A 20,024-nucleotide genomic window follows, 5' to 3' on the forward strand; every position below is an offset into this window, starting at 1 on the left:
ATCTTTTTCTTTGAAGATTCTATATAAAAGTAATAGAAAACTCAAAGCTGATATTGTTTACTCATACTCCCAAATGGCTTAGAATTTGGAGATTTCTAGCCATGTGTGCAGATGGCTGGGTGGCCATACACAGATGCACTTCTTTCCATGTTCAGGATTTGTTCACATGCTGACTGTCCTTTTTTTCACTCTTCTTGGCAGTGACCTTAACCACAGCACGCAATATGTGCAGGGGCTGGCACTCTGCACTCTTGGCTGCATGGGCTCTTCAGAAATGTGCAGAGACCTTGCAGGAGAGGTTGAAAAGCTCCTCAAAACATCCAACTCCTATCTTAGGAAGAAGGTACTTTTTAATGTTTTGTTAAGGATTAAAACTTGAGATTGGGATATCTTGCTAATAACTGCAGCACTAGACAGCTTGGAATGCTGACTGAATATTTGCAAGTGTGCAAGACAAGTTGAGGCCAAAGCCCATGTCTGTGCAGAGCAAGGATGTGCGCAATCCTCTAGAAGGCTAGCCTTCAACAGATGAGGTATCTGTTTCTAATTTCTAAGATGCTCTGTACCTTAAGGTTATTGATTGTATTACGAGCACCTGCCTGTTGACGGGCTCTAGCTCCAAACTTCTAATTGTTAGCCAGTATGAAAGAGCATCTGTAAAGTATAAATAGTATTTTTCTTTTTAAATATATTGTTATTTCTTGAAAAGGTTGGAGGAAATAATGGGATTTTAGGCACAACAGCAGTGCTGAGAGGTATTGCTGTATTCTGGGAAGAGGCAGTGCACTTGATTCTCAGACAGCTACAAAGAGTAGGGTCTTCTCTTGCTTCTGTTCTCTGGAAGATATGGGCAAACTTTTTGAAGTGTACTTCTGTTTTTCATAGGATCTGTCACCTGAAGGGGAAACTGTTTTGTGGGAATGTGATCGTATTCAAAGGAAAGAAAACAAGCCATGAATTTTACATAAATTTCACTTTTCACTTCCAGTTATCATTCCCCTCCCTTCCTAACAGTGAGACAGGCTGAAGTAGCCCTATTAAATGCAGAGCCGCATAACGATTAATATGACTCTGAAGTGAATAATTTTCAAATGAACTACTGTTAGTGCAAGTGTTATTTTGCAACTCAATGCTTTTTTTACTTTTCAACTGTGGAAGTTTTGTTAAACTCTTCTGTGGTGCTGTTTAGTATCACTTGTAGCAGAGAGTGGAAAAATGTGCTATAAACATTTCAAGCCTCTGTATATCATGAAATTTGTGGTAGTTCCTGCTGTGCTGTTCTCAATGTTTTGTCACTGTACTACATACTAATCAAATGTTTTTCCTATATAGGCAGCACTGTGTGCTGTTCACGTTATTAGAAAGGTGCCTGAACTTATGGAGATGTTCCTGCCAGCCACCAAAAACTTGCTGAATGAAAAGAACCATGGTAATGTCTGAACGTGCTTAGCAAGACGATTACTGTTTTTTGCGTATGGCATACAGTACTGAAACCTTTTATTTGGAGGGATTTACTGAGTTATATTTTTATTATTTGTTTCTTCCCATTGCTATGCAGTGAGGACAAATGTAATTGAGAAGACAGGGGCTTATGGCTACAAATTAGCAGGACATTAGCAGCACGTATATGGCATAGGTGGTAAAAGGAACTCTCAATGTTTTTTACCTATTTCAGAGTGGGTGCAATGGGAAAGTTTGTCACTTCTATCCAGTACGCTGCCCAAATGAAGTTCAAAATGTGCATTTTAGCTTTTTGGGTGACTTCAGTTTGCATAGTGCTGTAGGATTATCTGACACTTGCTTAGTGGGCGTTACCAGAGTGGAGATGTTTTCTGACAGGAAAGAGTCTGTCTTCAGTGCTGTTTTAGATCATAGTATAGATTCTCACATTAATGTTGCTTTTTTTTTTGCTAGGTTATTGTTTTAATGCATTTTCTTTTTCAAGTACTTCAGAAGATTATTTAAAGAGAAATACAAAAAGTATTTAACTTGGTTAATTTTGTATCAAGCTAGTGCTCACTCCTTACAGGCTTAGTCCTTTTGCTTATCTTCAGTGATTATGTGCCTTAAGAAAATAGTTGGTTGTGTTGTGCTGGAAGTCCTACAGCAAGTTTGTCTCCAGACAGAGTAGTTAAGTGAAATGTTACTAGCAGGCCATGTGTATTTTGTTTTTTTCATTTGCCAGTGCCTCCAGGTCCACCCCTGCAGGTCCCACTCATCATCCAGCCTGTATTCAAGTTTGGGATTGCCCTAACCCCAGTGGTAGGACCTTACACTTGGCCGTGTTGAACTTCATGAGGTTTGCAAAGGCCCACCTCTTGAGCCTGAGTGCCTCTAGATGGTATCCCTTCCAGCATCTTGACCCCACCATGCAGCATGGTGTTGCCAGCAAACTTGCTGAGGGTGCATTCAGTGGTTAATTTTCAACTGTTGTAATCTAAGTGCTTTGTAACTGACATGGCTTTTCTAACTACTTTTCAGAGATGTTTTAACTGAGTTCTGCAAGTCAGAACACAGCAGTTGACTGCCAAATAGACAATTTGGCTTCAGCAAATTGTCTACTGTAGTCTTCCTCTAAACTTGAGGTTTGAGACCTAAGGAAGATGCAATGCAGACCACGTAAGGCTGGGTAGGGTATCCAAATCAAGAGAGAAAATCGGGAAGCATAAGAAACTCAACACTTACATTTAATAGCTTGTCCTTCTCAAATCTTATTTACATGTTTGTTATTGTCCTACAGTATATTTAATAGGCAAGTTTTTAAAGCAATATACAAGTCCCGTTTGTCTCCTTTTTTGACTTTTAGTTGCTGATCTAAGACATGCACTTTGTCATCAACTTTACCTTGGGCACAGCTGCAAGTATCTTTTTGAAGCATGTGTTAGATTTAAGAGATTATTTTGTGTGATCTGTTTTCATTTCATTGCAATTTTTATTTGCCTAGAGCTAATAAGAGTTTTTTTCTCTTGGCTTTTAGGTGTTCTACACACATCAGTAGTCCTCCTCACGGAGATGTGTGAGAGAAGCCCAGACATGCTTGCACACTTTAGAAAGGTAAGTGTGAATTTGATAACATTGCAGAATTAATTTTCATGGTTTTGTTTTGGTTTTGATGCTGCTTAATTTCTGAAGTGAAAGCAGTGTGCACCTTTTTAAAATAAAATCCTTACAACTGAAGAATTTAACTACCTGCTTGTTATCAAAACAATAAAGAAAAAAGTGGGAGTGCTGAGTGCCTAGCCCTCTCCAAGAAGGGGTTAAGTTACAAAAATTACTCTTGAAGACTGTAGTTTGTATGAATCTCACCTTACAGTTAAGAACTAGTGCCCCCTTTCAGCTTTTTTGCTCTTCATAGCTAACTACACGGTGTCATCAGGAAGTGCATGTATATTAATCGTAAAGAAGCAAAAAAAAAAAAAAAGGCTTGCACATGCACTTGAATTCCTTAACCACTGTCACACAGTTGTATAAGCTCACATCGGAAGTACTAATGGAAGTTCTGTTCTCACCAATGGAAGTTTGTCTCTGATGCATGCTGTAGTACATAATTTTCCTTTCTAACTTAGAGGTTTCAGTGTCAACATCATTCCCCCTCTGATAGGAGTGTTTGCTTATTTTCTGCCTTAACACACATTTCCTAACATTTATTGCTGTAATTTGCTGTGCAGTATTATTGCCATATTGAAGACTACCAGACTATGTGAAAACTTCATTGTTTATTTTTTTAATTAATCTGATTTTTGGTCAAAGGAGAAATTGATAAAAGCTGATAAACAGAACTGGCCATTTGCTCCTCTCATGTGTCCCAAAGAGGTTTGTTTATTTTCATGCCCGGTTTACTGTTCTTCATTGACTTGTGTATATCACTAGGGATTTCAAACAGTTTGTCCTATTGATGCATTTTACCACTCTGACATACATCTCCTCTTGCCCTGGTTGTGTACAGCAAAGCAGGAATGAAAATGAAAGAAAGACTAGGGACACATGAAAGTGAGCCATTGCTCACTTATAGGTGGTAGTCTTACTGGTTAAAAAAAAAAAAAAAGCTGCCTCTGTGAAATGTAAGTACTAGGTACTTGCTTTTCTAGCAGTCTCTTTGGTTGTTTATGCTGTGAATGATGTAACATTGATTTGTCCCTAATGCCTGCTTCATCTGTTTTGTCTCTTTCGTCTGTTTGGAATCCTGCTCTGTGTTAGAACGAAAAGGTAAGGTTTAATTCTTGTACATGGTGCATGCTTGCATTGAGTCTGTACAAGTTTGCCTCCTGTGATGCAGTACCAGATAATGCCATGTTTGTGATTAATGCCACGTGCTTATATCAGTTGTCTTGTTTAGTGCTTTTTGTGTGCTGGGCTTATCACTAAGCTCCTCTACCCATATCAGCCCTGAATCTCTATGGCCTTCTCAAAACACAAACCTTCTTTGCTCAAGCCCTCATCTTGGGATTTTGAGGGATTTTTTTCTGTGTATGCACACTATAGCCATGAGTGTTCTTTACCACTGGTGGCTTTGTGCCTTGCCTTAAATGTAGGGCAGCTGTGGGTGATTCCTTTACACGGAAGGAAGCAGGAGAATTGTGTGTCCACCTGTATGTGTTCTTACTGCCAAAGAACTACTGGGTGCAACTCCATTGCTGATGTTTTTCTTCAGTGAAATTTGAGTACAGAAGGTTGGTAAGGGGCCCTCAACCAGTCTCCATGGCTGTAATGTTTTCCTTTGTTTGCCTTGTCCTCAGTTCTGATAATATTCTTGCATGTTAGAAGGCAGAGCAAATGTTAATCAGGACTCCAGGAACATTTTTGCAGATCAGTACACTTGCATGTTACTCTCTTATGAGGGAATGTGTTGCAGATTACCAAGCTTTTCTCTTGAGAGGCTGATTTGAATGAAGTATCAAACTTAAAGGAATCTTTAATAATTTACTGTAATCCTGTAAGTATGTGAAAGATTAAATCTCTTATGCCTGATGCTTTGTGAAAGCAGGTGATATATACTACATGTGAATGTATGCTAAAAATCAGTCTGGAGCTAATCTGGTAAAGCTCCCAAACAAAGTTTTGGAAGGATGCTACTTTACCAGTCCTAGCAGCCTCCTTTTTTGTGAAGACAGGAGTATTTTAAATTGATATTTCCTTTTAGGTATTGCTTATCAAGTTGTGGTGGAGTTAGTACTTTGAAGATGGAATATGGTGCTCAGACTCCAGCTTAGATAGGAAATGACTAGAAACATTTAAGCTGTAGACATTTGTATAATAGTCTCTAGATGTTCAGGCTGAACTTTGAGGAGGAATCTGTAGGACAACATGCTTTCAAATGCAAGATTTGCTTTTGGACCTGTACTTGGGCAGAAAGAACAACAAGCTAATAGGTACATTTTCTGATAACTCTTCTTCACAGCTTGTTCCCCAACTAGTTCGTATTCTGAAGAACCTTATCATGTCTGGATATTCACCAGAGCATGATGTGTCTGGGATCAGTGACCCCTTTTTGCAGGTAAGAAATGATGCAAGCAGTCATTGATAGCTTTAATTTGTGCACTCCATTGTGAGACATAAGTATGACAAGATAGTTACCATAAGGCAGCAGTGTCGCTTTGAGGATTGGCATTGTGTTAGAGTAGGCTGGATAAATGCTGTACATCTACCTTAGTGAAAGCCACCTGGATTAAACAGAAGTTGTTGTGCCCTATGGTATTGTGATACGTTGTGGCAAAACAAGAAGAAACAATGAATGTTGGTCTTGCAGGAATGTGCCTAGTTTGACTATCTATGTACTTGTAACAGTTTTGGCCTATGAAAAGAAAAAGAGCACAGCGTTTGCCTGAGAATAGAACCAAATCTGCATTATGCTTTGAAATAGGAAAATTAGTCTTTTGTTTTCTTCTTTGTCATCCCTCAAGCAGTGAATTTCATGGCCCTTCTGTAAAAGATTTCCATTGAGTGAGATTTTCTATTTTTGTCATGTAGGTGCGAATCCTGCGGTTGCTAAGGATTCTAGGGCGAAACGATGATGATTCTAGTGAAGCAATGAATGACATACTTGCACAGGTGAGACTTGCAAGGTTAATCAGCTTACATTTTCTCTTCATTTGTTAATTATTTGGATTCAGCACTGGTGAAGATACAGCTGCTTGCCACACTGGGGTGAGTTTTGTTGCTGGAGGCATGTATTTGTAGATGTGGTACACTAAGAATTACTGAATTTCACGGCTTCTTCTGCAGAGCAGCACAAAGGGGGTCCACTTTGGAGGTAATGGAGTCACTTTGTTTCTTTCTTCTAGGTTGCTACTAATACAGAAACAAGTAAAAATGTGGGAAATGCCATTCTGTATGAAACTGTGCTGACTATTATGGACATAAAATCTGAGAGTGGACTGAGAGTAAGTTGTCTTTGCTGTGGCTTTTTTTGTGTTAGAGCAATTTCTGTAGAAGACATGTGAGGCAAAAAAGCCCTGTGGTTGATTCTAGATAAGACTTGTAGCCTCTTTGGAAGGTGTAATTAAGGGGTGTAGCAGAAATGCTGTGTCCTGGCCTGAAGCAGTGATGGAGCACCTTGTGGGAAGGCAGGGTGAGCCCAGGGAACGCAGGTGCATGCAATGTACTTGAGTGGTCAGAAGGGTTGGAGCCTCTTCTCAGCCCTCATTTAAGGGTTGGCAGTGGTGGTGAGTGTGTCTCACTGAAGATTCCTGCCTATCTGAGGCCTTCCAAGGGTAAGCAGCTTTTTCTTCCATTGTTTCTGTGTCTGTGTATTTAATTTGTGCTTGTCCTCATTTGCTGCAGCCTAGGACTTTGCTACCCTGATGTTATTGCTGTGCTTTCCATTGCATTATAGTGTTACAGCGTGGAGGTGGGGGAGAAAAGGGTATAAAAGGGAAAAAGAAAATGAGGGAGAAAGAGGGGAAGGGGTGGCTGGGGGAGGGGAGCAGCAAAACATTCTTGAAGACTGTTTTTCCTGGAGTACAGGAGAGAGCCTGTACCATGTTTGTCTTAGTTTTTCCTTTGCTTAGTCAGGCTCCAGAGTTCTTTTGTCTTGCTTTTGGCCAAGAAGCGCAGTAGTAACGTTGCCTTTAAAGTCACCTTGAAGCAATGATGGAGGACTTTCTGGTCACTGACCTTTTATAACTTTTTCTGCAGGTGTTAGCCATTAACATCCTAGGCCGTTTCTTATTAAACAACGACAAAAATATTAGGTAAGTTGTATGAAGTGTGCTCCATCTATGCCCAGCTTAAAATGTCTAAGAAGCAATGACACTAAGATTATACTGAGTAGAACTTTCCAGGAGAGTGTTCTGGGAAGTGTTGTTAGTGGGGTGAACGTGACTGACCAGTTTTCTTTTTTTTTCTTGGCATTCTCTCTGTCAAAACTTTAACTATGGCTCTGCCCTTCATAGTAGTAGAATCTAGGAGCGTAAAGTTAATTCTTAATGTGATTTTTTTAATCTAGCTGAACGGTTGGGTTTTTTTTTTTCAGTATTCTGTAAATCTTCTGTCTTGTTTCACCTGGTCATGATGACATTCAAATTAGAGTGGACAGTGCCAACTTTACAAATTAGACAAGGAGTTGTTTTGTTTTCTTTCGTCTGCATATTGCTGTCATCATGGAAATTAATGCACAACCATTACTTCTTTAATCTGAACGTAGTATTGCTGCAACTGCCAGAATTAAGTCACATCTGTAGGCATTAGTATTAGAAATCGTCATATGGGTGGAAGGCTCTAGCTTTGGGAATTGTAACTTGCTTTGTAGTTTGTATGTGATATATGGAGGTCTAAACTTTAATTGCCTTGATTTTTCAAAATGAAGACAGGATATGAGAAACCTTACTTTTGGATGACAGGGCACTGGAGCAAGCTGCCTGGAGAAGTGGTGGAGTCTCCTTCTCCAGAGATATTCAAATCTGCCTGGCTGCTTTCTTGTACAACCTACTGTAGCAAAACTTCTCTAGCAAGGGGGGGAGGGGATATTGGACTCGATCTCCACGAGGCCCTTCCAACTCCTGTGATTCTGCTGACAACTGGCATGAGCCCAGGAACTGGGGTGGGTGCTTGTCTGAGCAGCAGAATATCATTAGATGTGTTACTCTTTTGTATGGTAACCCTATGGAGCTAGGCCAGGTAGTCTCGTGGAAGATCCTCACATGTTACTGAGGGGTACAAGAGAGCTCTGTTTTGTTGCAAAAGATGATTAAATGTGGGTAGGTGTATTTGTGCATAGAAGTTGAGTGCTTCCCTTTAACTATTTTCTTATGCAATATTCTTATCCCAGATATGTGGCTTTGACATCACTGTTGAAAACTGTGCAGACAGACCATAATGCAGTACAGAGACATAGAAGCACAATTGTGGACTGCCTGAAAGATCTGGATGTCTCCATTAAAAGGTAACTGAAATATCAGTGAAAGAGGCAGCCTATGAAGAGTGAGCAGGACAAGGACATGGGAAAATGACAGGACTACTGGAGAACTGAAAATGAGACTAGTATTAATGATTTGATTTCTACTTCATGTAAGGTAATAAAGGTAATGAAAGCATGCAGCCACTTTCTTTGAGAAGCTGCTTTTGCGTTTTCTGCCTCTTGAATTGGTAGGGTAATAATTTTTCTGTTTGTCTGAACACTTCCAAAATGGAGTCACCCAGAGATGAGCTGGTATGCTCAGAAGTATCAACCTTCATAAATTAGGGTCCTAATCCAAACTATTCTGGCATGCTTGGTCTTACTTTTCTTTCCCAGACAAACAGGTGTTGTGACATTATCCTGAAGCAATGTTAAAATCTCCAATTAATGATTCTAGATTAAATTTAGACAGTGGTAGAATTTAAGTTTACTGGATTGTTCAGATGATTTGCTTATAAACTGTGTCCTGTTTTGCATTCCTTCTCTGGACAATAGGAGAGCTTGCAGCATTATTCATCTTTCTTAAAAAAACAAAACAACTCAGTATTAAGATATTTCTCTGATTACTTTTAATCACTTCAGTTGTTCCTTTCACTCATGGTAGCATCTTGTTTCAGTTACTCATAGATAGTATTGAATAAGTTGATCACAATTCTACTGGCCTGTGTGAAGTACTACACTTAATTCTCTAAATCAAGTCTTTCACACTCCAATTTGATTCAGTGCTCTCTTCCTTATCAGTATTCATTCTGTAATTCGTTGACCTCAGCGCAACATAAAACAACCGTGTCAATGATAGGGACTGTTGCATCCCTTTTGCACTGGGTGGAACCATTGCAGGCCAGAATTTCGTTCAACTTGTTACATCGTGAACACATTTATTTTAGAACTGCTTATCCTCTTATATTGGCTTTGTCTAACCAATTAGATATGCTGCAGATACTTGTGCTAGAAGGCATTCTTCAGATTTGACTCTGAATCAGATCTAGATTTTCAGCAGTACTTACATACTCTAACATGTAGAGTAGGAAACAATTTGAAACTTTCTTCTGAAGGTTAGTTTTAACAGTTATGAAATGGGTGTAATGTAATTCCATTTTACAGTGTTATGCTATCCTAAAAGGTAAATTTTTATCTTACGTGTTCAAGTTAGGCTATCACAGTTTGGTGTCAGAGTCAGTGTGAGGTTAGGCTGTGGAACAGCAAAGGCCTATCTAGGCTTTGGATGGAAGGCCACAAAAGCATTTTGCTGATGCCTGTTAAGGAAAACGTGCTACAAACAACAGAGCTTCATGTCTGAGTGCTATTGGAGGATGAAGCCTTTGAGTGATCCATCGGCAGAGCTTGATGTTGCTGTGTTGACACTCGTGCTGCTGACAATGCACTCTTCTCATTGAAGCGATATATTGATTGGATATTGGAGTCCCGAACAGCAAGTTTCGAGATCTGGAACTTGAGAGAAAGACATACCTGGTTTTGGTTGACGTGTGAAGTATGGCCTGTTCTTGTCATCTTAAACATTGAAGTGCAACTTTGGTCAGTGTAGTGTAATTCAGAATAGCTTTGCCATTTACTTCAAGTTTACCTGTCAGCTTAATATGATCAAATTGCATTACTAGGAACTTCGTGACAGAAATGAGGCCTGTAATATGATTGAATGTGAGCAATATATGGCTGGAAGTTTTTGATTCTCTTCAGGGGTCTTATTCTATTAGCCTATCTAGCGATGGGCAGAGAATGAAGTTCCTGATAAAGTTGTTCCCTTCCTTCCATGCTTGATGAGTTTGTGCTCTGGATTACACTGAGTACTCAATTGTAAAGAATAGTCAGAGTTGTTTAGAGAGGCTGCTTTAATGCATTTTAACATAGCAAATTATTATGGTTGCCCAGAAACAAGTAATATTTGAAGACAGTAGTTTTCATTCAGGGAATGTGGAATGCGTGGGAGAGTTGTGCTACAATCAACTTCAGAAGCTTCAAATAGAAGGAACAAGGACTGGCCTCTGATCTTTGTTTATATATAAAAAGTAATGTCAAATAGCTAGGACTTTGTCTAATTGTGATGTCAACTTGTGACAGGAAGGAATGAATTTTGTACAGAGCACTACCATCCTGAGTTCTGGAACTCTTACTTAGTCTATCTGCCAGGACATAATAAAGCTTATCAACTCTGATGTGTTCAAAACTTTAATGGATGGAGAACAAAATGGATTTAAAGATTTCTGAACCTGAAGAAATCTTGTAGCTGGTATAACTTTCTTATTGCGGATGTGTCAGATATGACCAACGTGTAAATGTGAATACTAGGACCTTAACACTGATGGACTCCGGTTGTTGAAAGATATTTCTAGCCTTAAGATATCTAGGGACATTTGCCCAGCTGCACTTCAGTTTATGGTTTTTTGGGGTGGCTGTTTCTTCTCCTGAACAAGAAAATGCAATTAATCCTGTGGGAAGAGCCTTCCATAATAAGATTGCTCTTTTAACCAAAGGATAAGTGTATTTGAGTGTAACTGGACTTGTTTATTTTACTTCACCAATGAGAATATACTTTGTTTTCTGTCCATTACCCTAGGCGTGCAATGGAACTGAGTTTTGCTCTTGTTAATGGGAACAATGTTCGTGGAATGATGAAGGAGTTGCTGTATTTCCTAGATTCATGTGAGCCAGAGTTCAAGGCAGACTGTGCATCTGGAATATTCCTTGCAGCAGAAAAGTACGGGATCAATTTGCCAATAATTTTTTTTTCAGTTATCAAAATTGTGAGCATTTTTGCCTTGTCTACCCCCCTCCCTTTCTCAACACTTAAGGGAGAATAAGTTGATCTTGAGTTTAATGGTTTTACCCCTGCTGAAGGACAGGATGTACCAGTGCATTGAGGCACACTAATGTTCCCTTATAGGCAGTCCTCATATCATTAAGCCTATCTAGTTTATTGATTTTTGCTGTTCTTTGGAACAGGTTTTGTGTTGACACCTTGGTCCCTTGCCCCTTCCACATGCCCACTTATGTGTTCTCTCCTATTACATGTGCATATGAGATGATCTTACTAAAGTTGAGCCATTATAATTAGCAGCCTGATTTTTAAGTATGTGTAAGGTATGGCTGTGCTTGTATATTCATTCAGCATTTCAGTGTCAACATTACTAACAAACGGTCAAAGAATTAAGTTTTTTTTATTCAAGGAAGAGGTGGGCCAGGAGGTGACCAAAATGGGGAGGACGTTCTGTTGACTTTGTTTTCTTGCTGGTGTTAAAGCTAGTAATTCTTGCTCTAATTCTTTTCTTATTTTTGTCAGATACGCTCCTTCCAAACGCTGGCACATAGACACAATCATGAGAGTCTTAACAACGGTAAGTAAAATTGGCTCTTCCGTGTGTGACTTTGTAACAGCTGTACAGCAGCTTTCTGATTTGTTTGGGTTTTTTTTACTACCTGACTGTTACTTTTTTACTACCTGAATTTCTTTGCAAACATTACAGTTGAGGTTGGAACTGAAGTAGTGTTTCAGCAAATGAGAGAAGAAAGCTTAATAACTTGGGTAGGCAGTGTGTTCTCTGATGCAGGGCAATGGGAGGTGATCTACTTTATTTGGATGAGTGTTTATATTTGACGAGATCAAGAAGTGAGTCTTGCTTTCTGTGCTGTTGTGGCATCCTGAAACTGAGAAATCTGCATTCCTCTGAACATAGAATTGATTTCTATGTGAAGGTTGGTAGGTTGTGAGAATTTCTCTCATACGACTTGCTTTTATTAAAGTTAACTTCATCCTTTGAGTGCTAAGGAGAACCATTTATAAAGTTACATTCACAAGACTGCCTACTGCAGACTCTTATCTATAAGTAGCCAATCCAGTTTACCAGACTTGGGAGAATTAATACAGAAATACGGCATCAGCTCCTGGTTTTGGCTTGCTGAATTTTCACTTAGTTGACTTAATTGAGCTCATTTAATTTCTCTTTTGAGTGATTATGTTTTCAGTGCCAGAGGAAGTGTCCAAACAAAACAACTTTTGAGCAGTGTACATCTTTCCTTTAGTACTAATGCTAATTTCTGTGCTGATCTGGCATAGAGCCTAGTTTTGAAGAAATGATGAAAAAGCTAATTTGTACCATCAGAGTTTGTCTTAGTCTTAGTCTTCCATTCAACAGATAAGTTTTTCTACAGTGTTCTCATTCTTACGTGGCATAGAAATAGAACAGTATTTTTGTGTATATCCTATCCTCTTTTTATCTACAGTATGACTTTCTCTGGATATAGCTGAGTACTTTAGGAGAATGTGCTGTTTTGTACTTCAGCAAATCTGAGTTTGCTCAAAATCAGTCACAAAGTACTTGAGGATGATAAAGTTGTTTTGTTTTTTTAATTTTAAACCTGTATGAATCACATGGCTTTGAAGGATGTCAGCAGTTGCTGGGTGTTACTGAGAAGTTGTATAATGAAACCTAGCAGTTTTTTTTTTTCTCGAATACGTAAATGTTCTTGCAGGCAGGAAGTTATGTTCGTGATGATGCTGTTCCCAACCTGATCCAGCTAATAACTAATAGTGTGGAGATGCATGCCTACACTGTGCAGAGACTCTACAAAGCCATCCTTGGTGATTACTCTCAGGTAATACCTAATACAAGTTTCCTTACTATGCTGTAATAAACATATTTGCTAAACATATCAAGGTAAGTCAGTATCATGCTGTCTAGTTCCAATGACAGATTGCAGTGAAAACATGTATTCTTTATGGACTTGTTCTTCTAATTTTCTCTTAAGGAATTCTTGATCAAATGAAATACCTCTGTTTCTTTTGCTATAGTGAATTTCCTTGGCTGGTAGCAAGAGTAAGCTGGCTCTGGAAAATAGTGGTGGTTTATGTTTTTTGTACAGGAATGCATTTATCTCTGAGGTGTCTGATTTTCGTTTATTAATTCTTCTGACAGCAGCCACTGGTTCAAGTGGCCTCCTGGTGCATAGGAGAGTATGGAGATCTTCTGGTGTCTGGTCAGTGTGAAGAAGAGGAGCCAATACAGGTATAGCCTGAGAAGGAGCAAGTGTATACGTGGCTGAGGCTGGAGCTGTTTGATGGCTATGTGAGCAGATTGCTTGCAACAGTTAGTAGTGGTGTCTGTGATAGTGGTGGGCCTGGGAGTGGGAACTCCTTTCCATGCTGCTGACATGGGCTATATAAACATATCCAGCTTTGTCTCTGAAGCGTGCAGCTACACTAGTCAGAGTAATGTGATTTTGGTTCTAACCTAGCTTGCAGAGTGTCAGCTGGGGTTTCTAGCTCTATGTTTTGATAACCCTTTTTTAAAATATGTGGAACAGGAGCTTTATTTTAAAGTAAAATATCGCAAGACAGCTATCTGTATGTATCTGTTTCATACACTGCGTACATGCTGCATGTTCATAAAGTTACTGGAAAGCTCCCATTAAGCAAGATAAACTTTTTACAGTATACCATGGAAGGCTTGCTGCAGAGCTTCTCTCTGTCTAAGCCTAACCTTTCTGTACCTTTTCAGGTAACAGAGGATGAAGTTCTTGATATTTTAGAAAGTGTTCTGATATCTAATATGTCTGCATCTGTTACACGAGGCTACGCTCTCACTGCCATCATGAAGCTTTCCACAAGGTTCACCTGCACTGTCAAGTGAGTTCTCTTTGATGTTGTTCTGCGTAGGATTTTGTTGCAAACATGCTGGCATCAGTTTGCTTCAGTAGAACTATTTTTTGGATGTATTCTTTTTCTGTTGTTGAGTCATCTTATTGGCTTGCAAGCTGCAAGACTTCCACCAATTCATACTGTTTTCAGATGTTCTCTACTGTGTGGGCAATTTATGTCATGATGTCCTTGCTTGAAAACTTATTAATGGGAGGGAAAACCCTTACTTTCAGTGGATTTATTCCATTTTTATTTGTTGTGTTGGGAAGAAAAATAGGCTTATTTTGTATTAAGGCTTGATTGTGGGTCATTGAGCTTTGGTGTGGTATACCTTGTGGTGATGCAATGATCACCTGCTGACTGCTGAGGAGAAACAGGAGCAGTTGAAAAAGTGATGTTGCACAGATAATCAAGGAAAGCAGCAGTGACTACCATTTCAAGTCAGTTACACAGCGCACCTCTTCATCATAGGTCAGTTAGCATCTTCTGGGTGACACGTGCTAATTTCTTGCTCTTTGCTCCTAATTCCATAGTGTTTTGCTGTTTGTCTTTTTGTCCTTTCATTTTCCCTGCAGTCGCATTAAGAAGGTAGTTTCCATTTACGGCAGTAGCATTGATGTGGAGCTACAACAGAGGGCAGTGGAATATAATGCACTATTTAAGAAATATGATCACATGAGGTAAGTGCTGATGAGTTTTAGTGTTCGAAAAGGCTAATAATCTACCCTGATCTCCTACGTAGTACATACAGAGAGCTTAATCAGGGTGTTCTGTAAAAAAATTACACAAGAACTGCAATCCCTTCCTGATCTATTGTGAGGTGTTTTAAGAACTTAGTATATCCTGTGATAAGTGTTCTGAGATCGCAGTCTTGCCCTTCCAAAACGCTTTTCCCATTTTGAGCTTGAAGTTGGCTGTTGTTTCACTTTGTGGTAGGACTTGATGATCTTTAAGGTCTTTTCCAACATGAGCAATTCTATGATTTAGGTGTTGAATCTTAAATTTGCTAGCTGAGCAAGTGCCTGCAGGTAGCTTTTGCCATGCTAACCATACCAGTTGTTAGGTTTAAGCTGATCTTATTACACTTTTGGAATAAACGTGCAGAGATCCACTGACCTTTTTTTCCAAAGCTATGCTCTGAACTTGAGGTAATTCTGTCACGGAGTCTGAAAGCCCATTGTTGGGGTTATTGGCACTGCAAATCTCATTCATCCTGAAAGATGTTGGCAGTGTAACTTACTCATATTACATGCAGTACTTTGAGACCTGATCCATGAGGGTAATGGTATTTCTTGCATTATAGACTAGTTTTCTCTGTATGGCTTGTGCTTTGTTGTGTTGAAGTCAGGATTCTGTGTCCTGTGCCTCTTCTCCTTCAGTTTCTGTATGCTTTCAGGAGGGTACTCTTGAGGACCAAACTTACACTTTCTGGAAACTTAAATTTGACTTAGAGAGCACGGTGGTTTGTTTTTCCAACTTTGTTACCTGTTTCAGCCAATCAGCTGACCTTCTGATTCACCTGAGTATGGACCAGAGCAGTCAGATGTCCTATGTCTGCAGTTAATCCACGATTGCTCAGTCATTTAATCTGCTTTGTTATCCTAGCTCCACTGTGAAAACTGTCCAGTATTAGAAGAAGACAAGGGTGTATTGTTTGACTGTCAGCTGACATTTAATATATATACACTGGCACAATATGTTAGGGATCGTTTTTGACCACCTGCAGCTGTTACATAGTCTTACAGTGCCCCTGCAGCGGAGCTGAAAGGAAGACGCAGGTTGCGCTGTGTATATCTTCTCTTGAATGTTTTGAATGCTTGGATTGGGATCCAAGAAGATGGCACAGTATAACTATGTCAGCTTCTTTCAGGCCAGCCCTGCTTGAGAGAATGCCGGTGATGGAGAAAGTCACCACCAATGGCCCTACTGAGATTGTACAGACCAATGGAGAGACAGAAACAGCGGTACTGGAAACCAAACCTCCGCACTCTGGATTGCAGCCTGGTAGCCAGGTAATGGAAACTGATCTAGTATAAGTTATCACTGCCTATCAGCTCAGAATGCTAGCCACTGACTTTTCAACAATAAGCTGACGCAGCCTCCCTTCCTGACCCTGCCTCTTTGTAAGTTGTGGCCTGGTGATCAATTGCATCACATTTCTGCTCTGATGGTTCTAGTTCCAAGAACAGATGTGTGGAAGAGGTTATTGTAGGGAATGCAAGAGCATGATGGGATAAGTCCATATATTCCTCAGCCTGTTTGTATCCTCAGGCTCCATCCCACTCTTATCAGTGTGGTTCCAAAAAAGCAGTAGCTTGATCTCTTGGAACCACAGCCAAACTAAGAATCTCTCTAATCAGTCAGCAGCTCTGGCCTTTAATCTGAGGGCAAGTGGAATTCATCCAGTATGAAAGGGGGAATCAGCAGAAATATGAATATGTAACTTTTATTTTCTCATTAGGCAAATGATTTGTTGGACTTGCTGGGGGGGAATGACATAACACCTGTAATCCCCACTGCACCTACAAGCAAGCCAGCCTCTGCTGGTGGGGAGCTCCTTGACCTACTGGGAGACCTCAACCTAACAGGTGAGTAGGCTTCATCTCTTGGAAATCTACGTAATCTCATTCCTGGGGTGGGTCAGGTTGAGTGCTGAAGATGCAAGGGCTGGTTTGTTCATCACTACTAAGTCCCTGTCTTCATGACTGTTGTCAGGCTCTGTATTAGCATACAGGTGGACATCAGGAGATGACATCAGAGATTGACACTTAATGTTTAGACAGTGGGACTTATGTATTTTCACATTCCGGCCTGGGAACACTATGTGAGCCTTTCCAGAGAGAATAAGATACAAGAAATTACTGCATTTGAATGCCTGCTAGCTCAAGAGGAGCCAGACCTTGTTGAATAAAAGCTGAGAAGAGGCAAATATCATAAATACCTATTTGTAAAGTTTCGTATGTAGAAATAGTATGTATTGATATTTGAGCAGTTGAGTTGGGGGAATAATTACCCTTCATTCTGTGACAGCAAAATCTAATAATTATCCAACATTTCTTGTAGGTTCCCCAGTATCTGCCCCTGCACCCCAGATATCACAGCCTCCATTCCTGCTTGATGGACTGTCATCACAGCCTCTCTTCAATGATATTGCTGCAGGTTAGGGACATCTGAAACCTTAGCTGAAGGTGCCACAGCAGAAGAGGAAACAAGGGGTAGTAACGGAAAGGAGATGTCATTGTGAAGTGTGACACACACATTGGAGCAGGAGGGGAGGTTGTTTAATCTACAGAAGAATTTGTGTTCTGGGGTAAAGGAAATGAGTTTTGTGATGCTGAGAATGATGTCTAGATTCTCAAGTCTGCTACTTTTTTGCTTTCTACAGGAATCCCTTCAATTACTGCATACAACAAGAATGGGCTGAAGATTGACTTCAGTTTTGAGAGGTCAAACACCAACCCCAGTGTCACTGTAATCACAATACAGGCCTCCAACAGCACAGAGCTGGATATGACAGATTTTGTTTTCCAAGCTGCAGTACCAAAGGTAGAACTGCTTAGGGCAACTACAGTGACAGGTAGAGGGCCAGCTGCAAGTACTTCCTGATTGGTACTTTAATATAGGCAGACACATGCAGCATGGGTGAGCTAACAGTTCTCATTGTGCTCAGTTTAGTCATAAATGGAATGGAGGATGGGATAAAATGATCTGCTCTGATAAAATCTTATTTTAAAATCACAGTTTTCTAGAAAGATTGCTAAACTATGCCCAGGAAAATGTTGGGTCCAAAAAAAAAAAACCACCAAGACAAACCTTTCCCTTTGTTCTTAGTTTCTAAGAAATATATTGTACTCTTTGTAGCTGTAAATACATGGAAAAAAGAAAATTCTTTGGAGCTATTAGCTGCCTATAAAACTTGAAGTGAGTTCCCACATAGTGATTATTAACGCAGTTAAAGCAGTTAGTTGTCTCCTCTTGGAATTAGCTGCAGCACAAAAATATGAAGATGGAAATTACCTAGTTTGTAGTAGAGCAGGACTTGATTGAAATATTGAAATTTGGGAAAGCATATTCACTTTCCAGAGTTTCACTTCTGGAATTTACTAACACTATATCTTTAGTTTGGAATTTTCATACCTGTCACAGAAAGGAATGAGGGAGAGAATGGACCTCCTGAAGTTAGAGATGTACTGAGCAGTGTTGGCTGTTCCACCTGAGAGTTAAAATTGAAACAGTGCATCACTACTGATTTTGATAGACCACAGTAAGGCCTTATTCCCTCATACTTGTGCCTTCTGGATCTTTGTGTGGAAAGATAGCGGGCCAGCAAATATTTTGTTCTTTGCAGATAAGGAATTGAAGAACTGGTTACTTCCTTGTGTCTGTGTACTGGCAGGACTTATTTTTTTTTATTGCAAACAAATCAATTAGTTTATATTCATACTTGATTAAGCATCAACTTGCTTTCATTTTGTTCTTCAGACATTCCAACTGCAGCTTCTGTCTCCTAGCAGCAGTGTCATCCCTGCATTTAATTCGGGGACCATTACACAGGTCATTAAAGTCCTGAATCCACAAAAGGTGAGTGATTCTGAGAACAGTTAAAAAGCCACTGCCTGGAAGTTGTGCATTTAGTGGTGGGGAATTGTATTGTAGTGAGAATGTTTTTGTTTAGCACTAGGAAAATATTATGAAAAAAATATGTAAAAGACAAGAGGTTCAGGGCAAAGATTTGGCTTTGTTTGTTTATACTTCTAAAACAGACTCTAAAAAAGCCTTGAATTTGTGGATATTTGTTGCATCAGTACAGTTGTTAAACAAGTTTCTAGATCTTTCTAGAGGAGCAGAACCTGGTGTTTGTGGTGTGGAAGTGAAATGGTAAGATGCTTGCTTTTTGGATTTCAATATATTTCAAGTTTCTTCTTGCTGTCTGCAGGGGGCATTTCTTGAAAGTTGAAAACAAAAAATAGCTTAATCCATAATCTTAACCGGATTGTCCATTTTCTTAAGTGATATTGTTTAATATATTGTGAGTGTATTTTTAAATAGTTGAGGGGAAGAGTATTTTGCTATGATTTATCATAATTCTGTTTGTTTTATAGCTTTCATAGGTAAGTTTCTGAGACTGAAGAAAAAAGTAAACTTGAGAGGAGAGAGGGATATGGCTCACATGTCTTGCTTAAGAGGTTTAGCAATGAGGTGGCATCAGAAAGAAAAGTGCAAATTTTAATTTTATCAATTTTTGGGACAGTATTGACATTTTTCTGATGTATTTATTTCTTTATCACTTACTGCTCTAGATGTTATGTAGACTGTGCAAGTTTAAAAAATGAAATTCTTAAATCTTAGCCGAAGATTTCATTGAAATAACTGTTTTGTGCACAGTTCACATAATTTCCCCTTGTCTCTATACAGTGTACTCCTCTCTGGCTCTAGTAAGACATGCGTGTAATTATTGTGTCATACATATCTGATATGAATTTCCATGTGGGTTCTAAAAGTTATAAACAAAGGGGTTTAGAAGCTTTCCTGTAGATGCCAGAAGTTGGAATGTATCCTTCTCATATGGGCCTCATAAGCTGAAACATGCATTCTTGTTGGAACTTCAATCTCCTCTGAATCCTTGAGAATAGAGAACTGCAAGCTAGTATTTTGCTGCCCTCTGCTGCACTGTTTTATGCCTCTTCCATGTGTTCAGTGCTTAGTGTCCTTTAGATTGCTGTTGAACTCAGATGCAGCTTCGCGAGAGTCCTGTGCATGAGATAGTTTAAGTTACCTCAAATATTCTGAAGGAAACAACCTCAACTTTATTGTTTAGGAGGTAGCTCTTTGTCTTTTCACTGTTATAAAAACTGTTCACGTGGTTGTGGTCTGTTGTCATGCTGGACTGAAACTAATGGTGAAGATGGGGAAAGTTGTAGTGAGCAGACTGAAAGATCTTAGAATGTAACTCTTCAGAGTGGATGAACAAGGTTA

At 39.5% G+C, this 20,024-nt stretch overlaps 1 protein-coding gene and 1 non-coding gene across 10 annotated transcripts in view; both read left to right on the forward strand.

Annotated features, from left to right (window-relative positions):
* The window catches only part of AP1G1 (adaptor related protein complex 1 subunit gamma 1), a 45,828-nt gene that overhangs the window by 20,023 nt on the left and 5,781 nt on the right, over positions 1-20,024 (forward strand). For 6 of the 9 annotated variants that reach the window (XM_031615038.2, XM_031615042.2, XM_031615043.2 and 3 more), the window contains 20 exons: positions 202-343; positions 1,333-1,429; positions 2,978-3,054; positions 4,198-4,206; positions 5,399-5,494; positions 5,968-6,048; positions 6,282-6,380; positions 7,135-7,190; positions 8,267-8,380; positions 10,971-11,111; positions 11,694-11,748; positions 12,884-13,006; positions 13,327-13,416; positions 13,909-14,036; positions 14,624-14,728; positions 15,919-16,060; positions 16,510-16,636; positions 17,112-17,207; positions 17,434-17,594; positions 18,531-18,629. In XM_031615038.2, the coding sequence (XP_031470898.1) occupies positions 202-343; positions 1,333-1,429; positions 2,978-3,054; positions 4,198-4,206; positions 5,399-5,494; positions 5,968-6,048; positions 6,282-6,380; positions 7,135-7,190; positions 8,267-8,380; positions 10,971-11,111; positions 11,694-11,748; positions 12,884-13,006; positions 13,327-13,416; positions 13,909-14,036; positions 14,624-14,728; positions 15,919-16,060; positions 16,510-16,636; positions 17,112-17,207; positions 17,434-17,594; positions 18,531-18,629 (2,038 nt within the window). Of the gene's footprint in view, positions 1-201; positions 344-1,332; positions 1,430-2,977; positions 3,055-4,197; positions 4,207-5,398; positions 5,495-5,967; positions 6,049-6,281; positions 6,381-7,134; positions 7,191-8,266; positions 8,381-10,970; positions 11,112-11,693; positions 11,749-12,883; positions 13,007-13,326; positions 13,417-13,908; positions 14,037-14,623; positions 14,729-15,918; positions 16,061-16,509; positions 16,637-17,111; positions 17,325-17,433; positions 17,595-18,530; positions 18,630-20,024 lie in introns of those variants that run through there. The other 3 variants (XM_031615041.2, XR_016470723.1, XM_090149551.1) reach the window with 3 other exon arrangements.
* On the forward strand, positions 9,695-9,781 carry LOC116244071 (small nucleolar RNA SNORD71). The gene has a single exon (XR_004170108.1). It is a non-coding gene; the product is annotated as a small nucleolar RNA SNORD71 (small nucleolar RNA).

Source organism: Phasianus colchicus, chromosome 13, assembly GCF_987193195.1.
Source record: "Phasianus colchicus chromosome 13, bPhaCol1.hap1.1, whole genome shotgun sequence".
In the NCBI taxonomy this organism is placed as follows: domain Eukaryota; kingdom Metazoa; phylum Chordata; class Aves; order Galliformes; family Phasianidae; genus Phasianus; species Phasianus colchicus.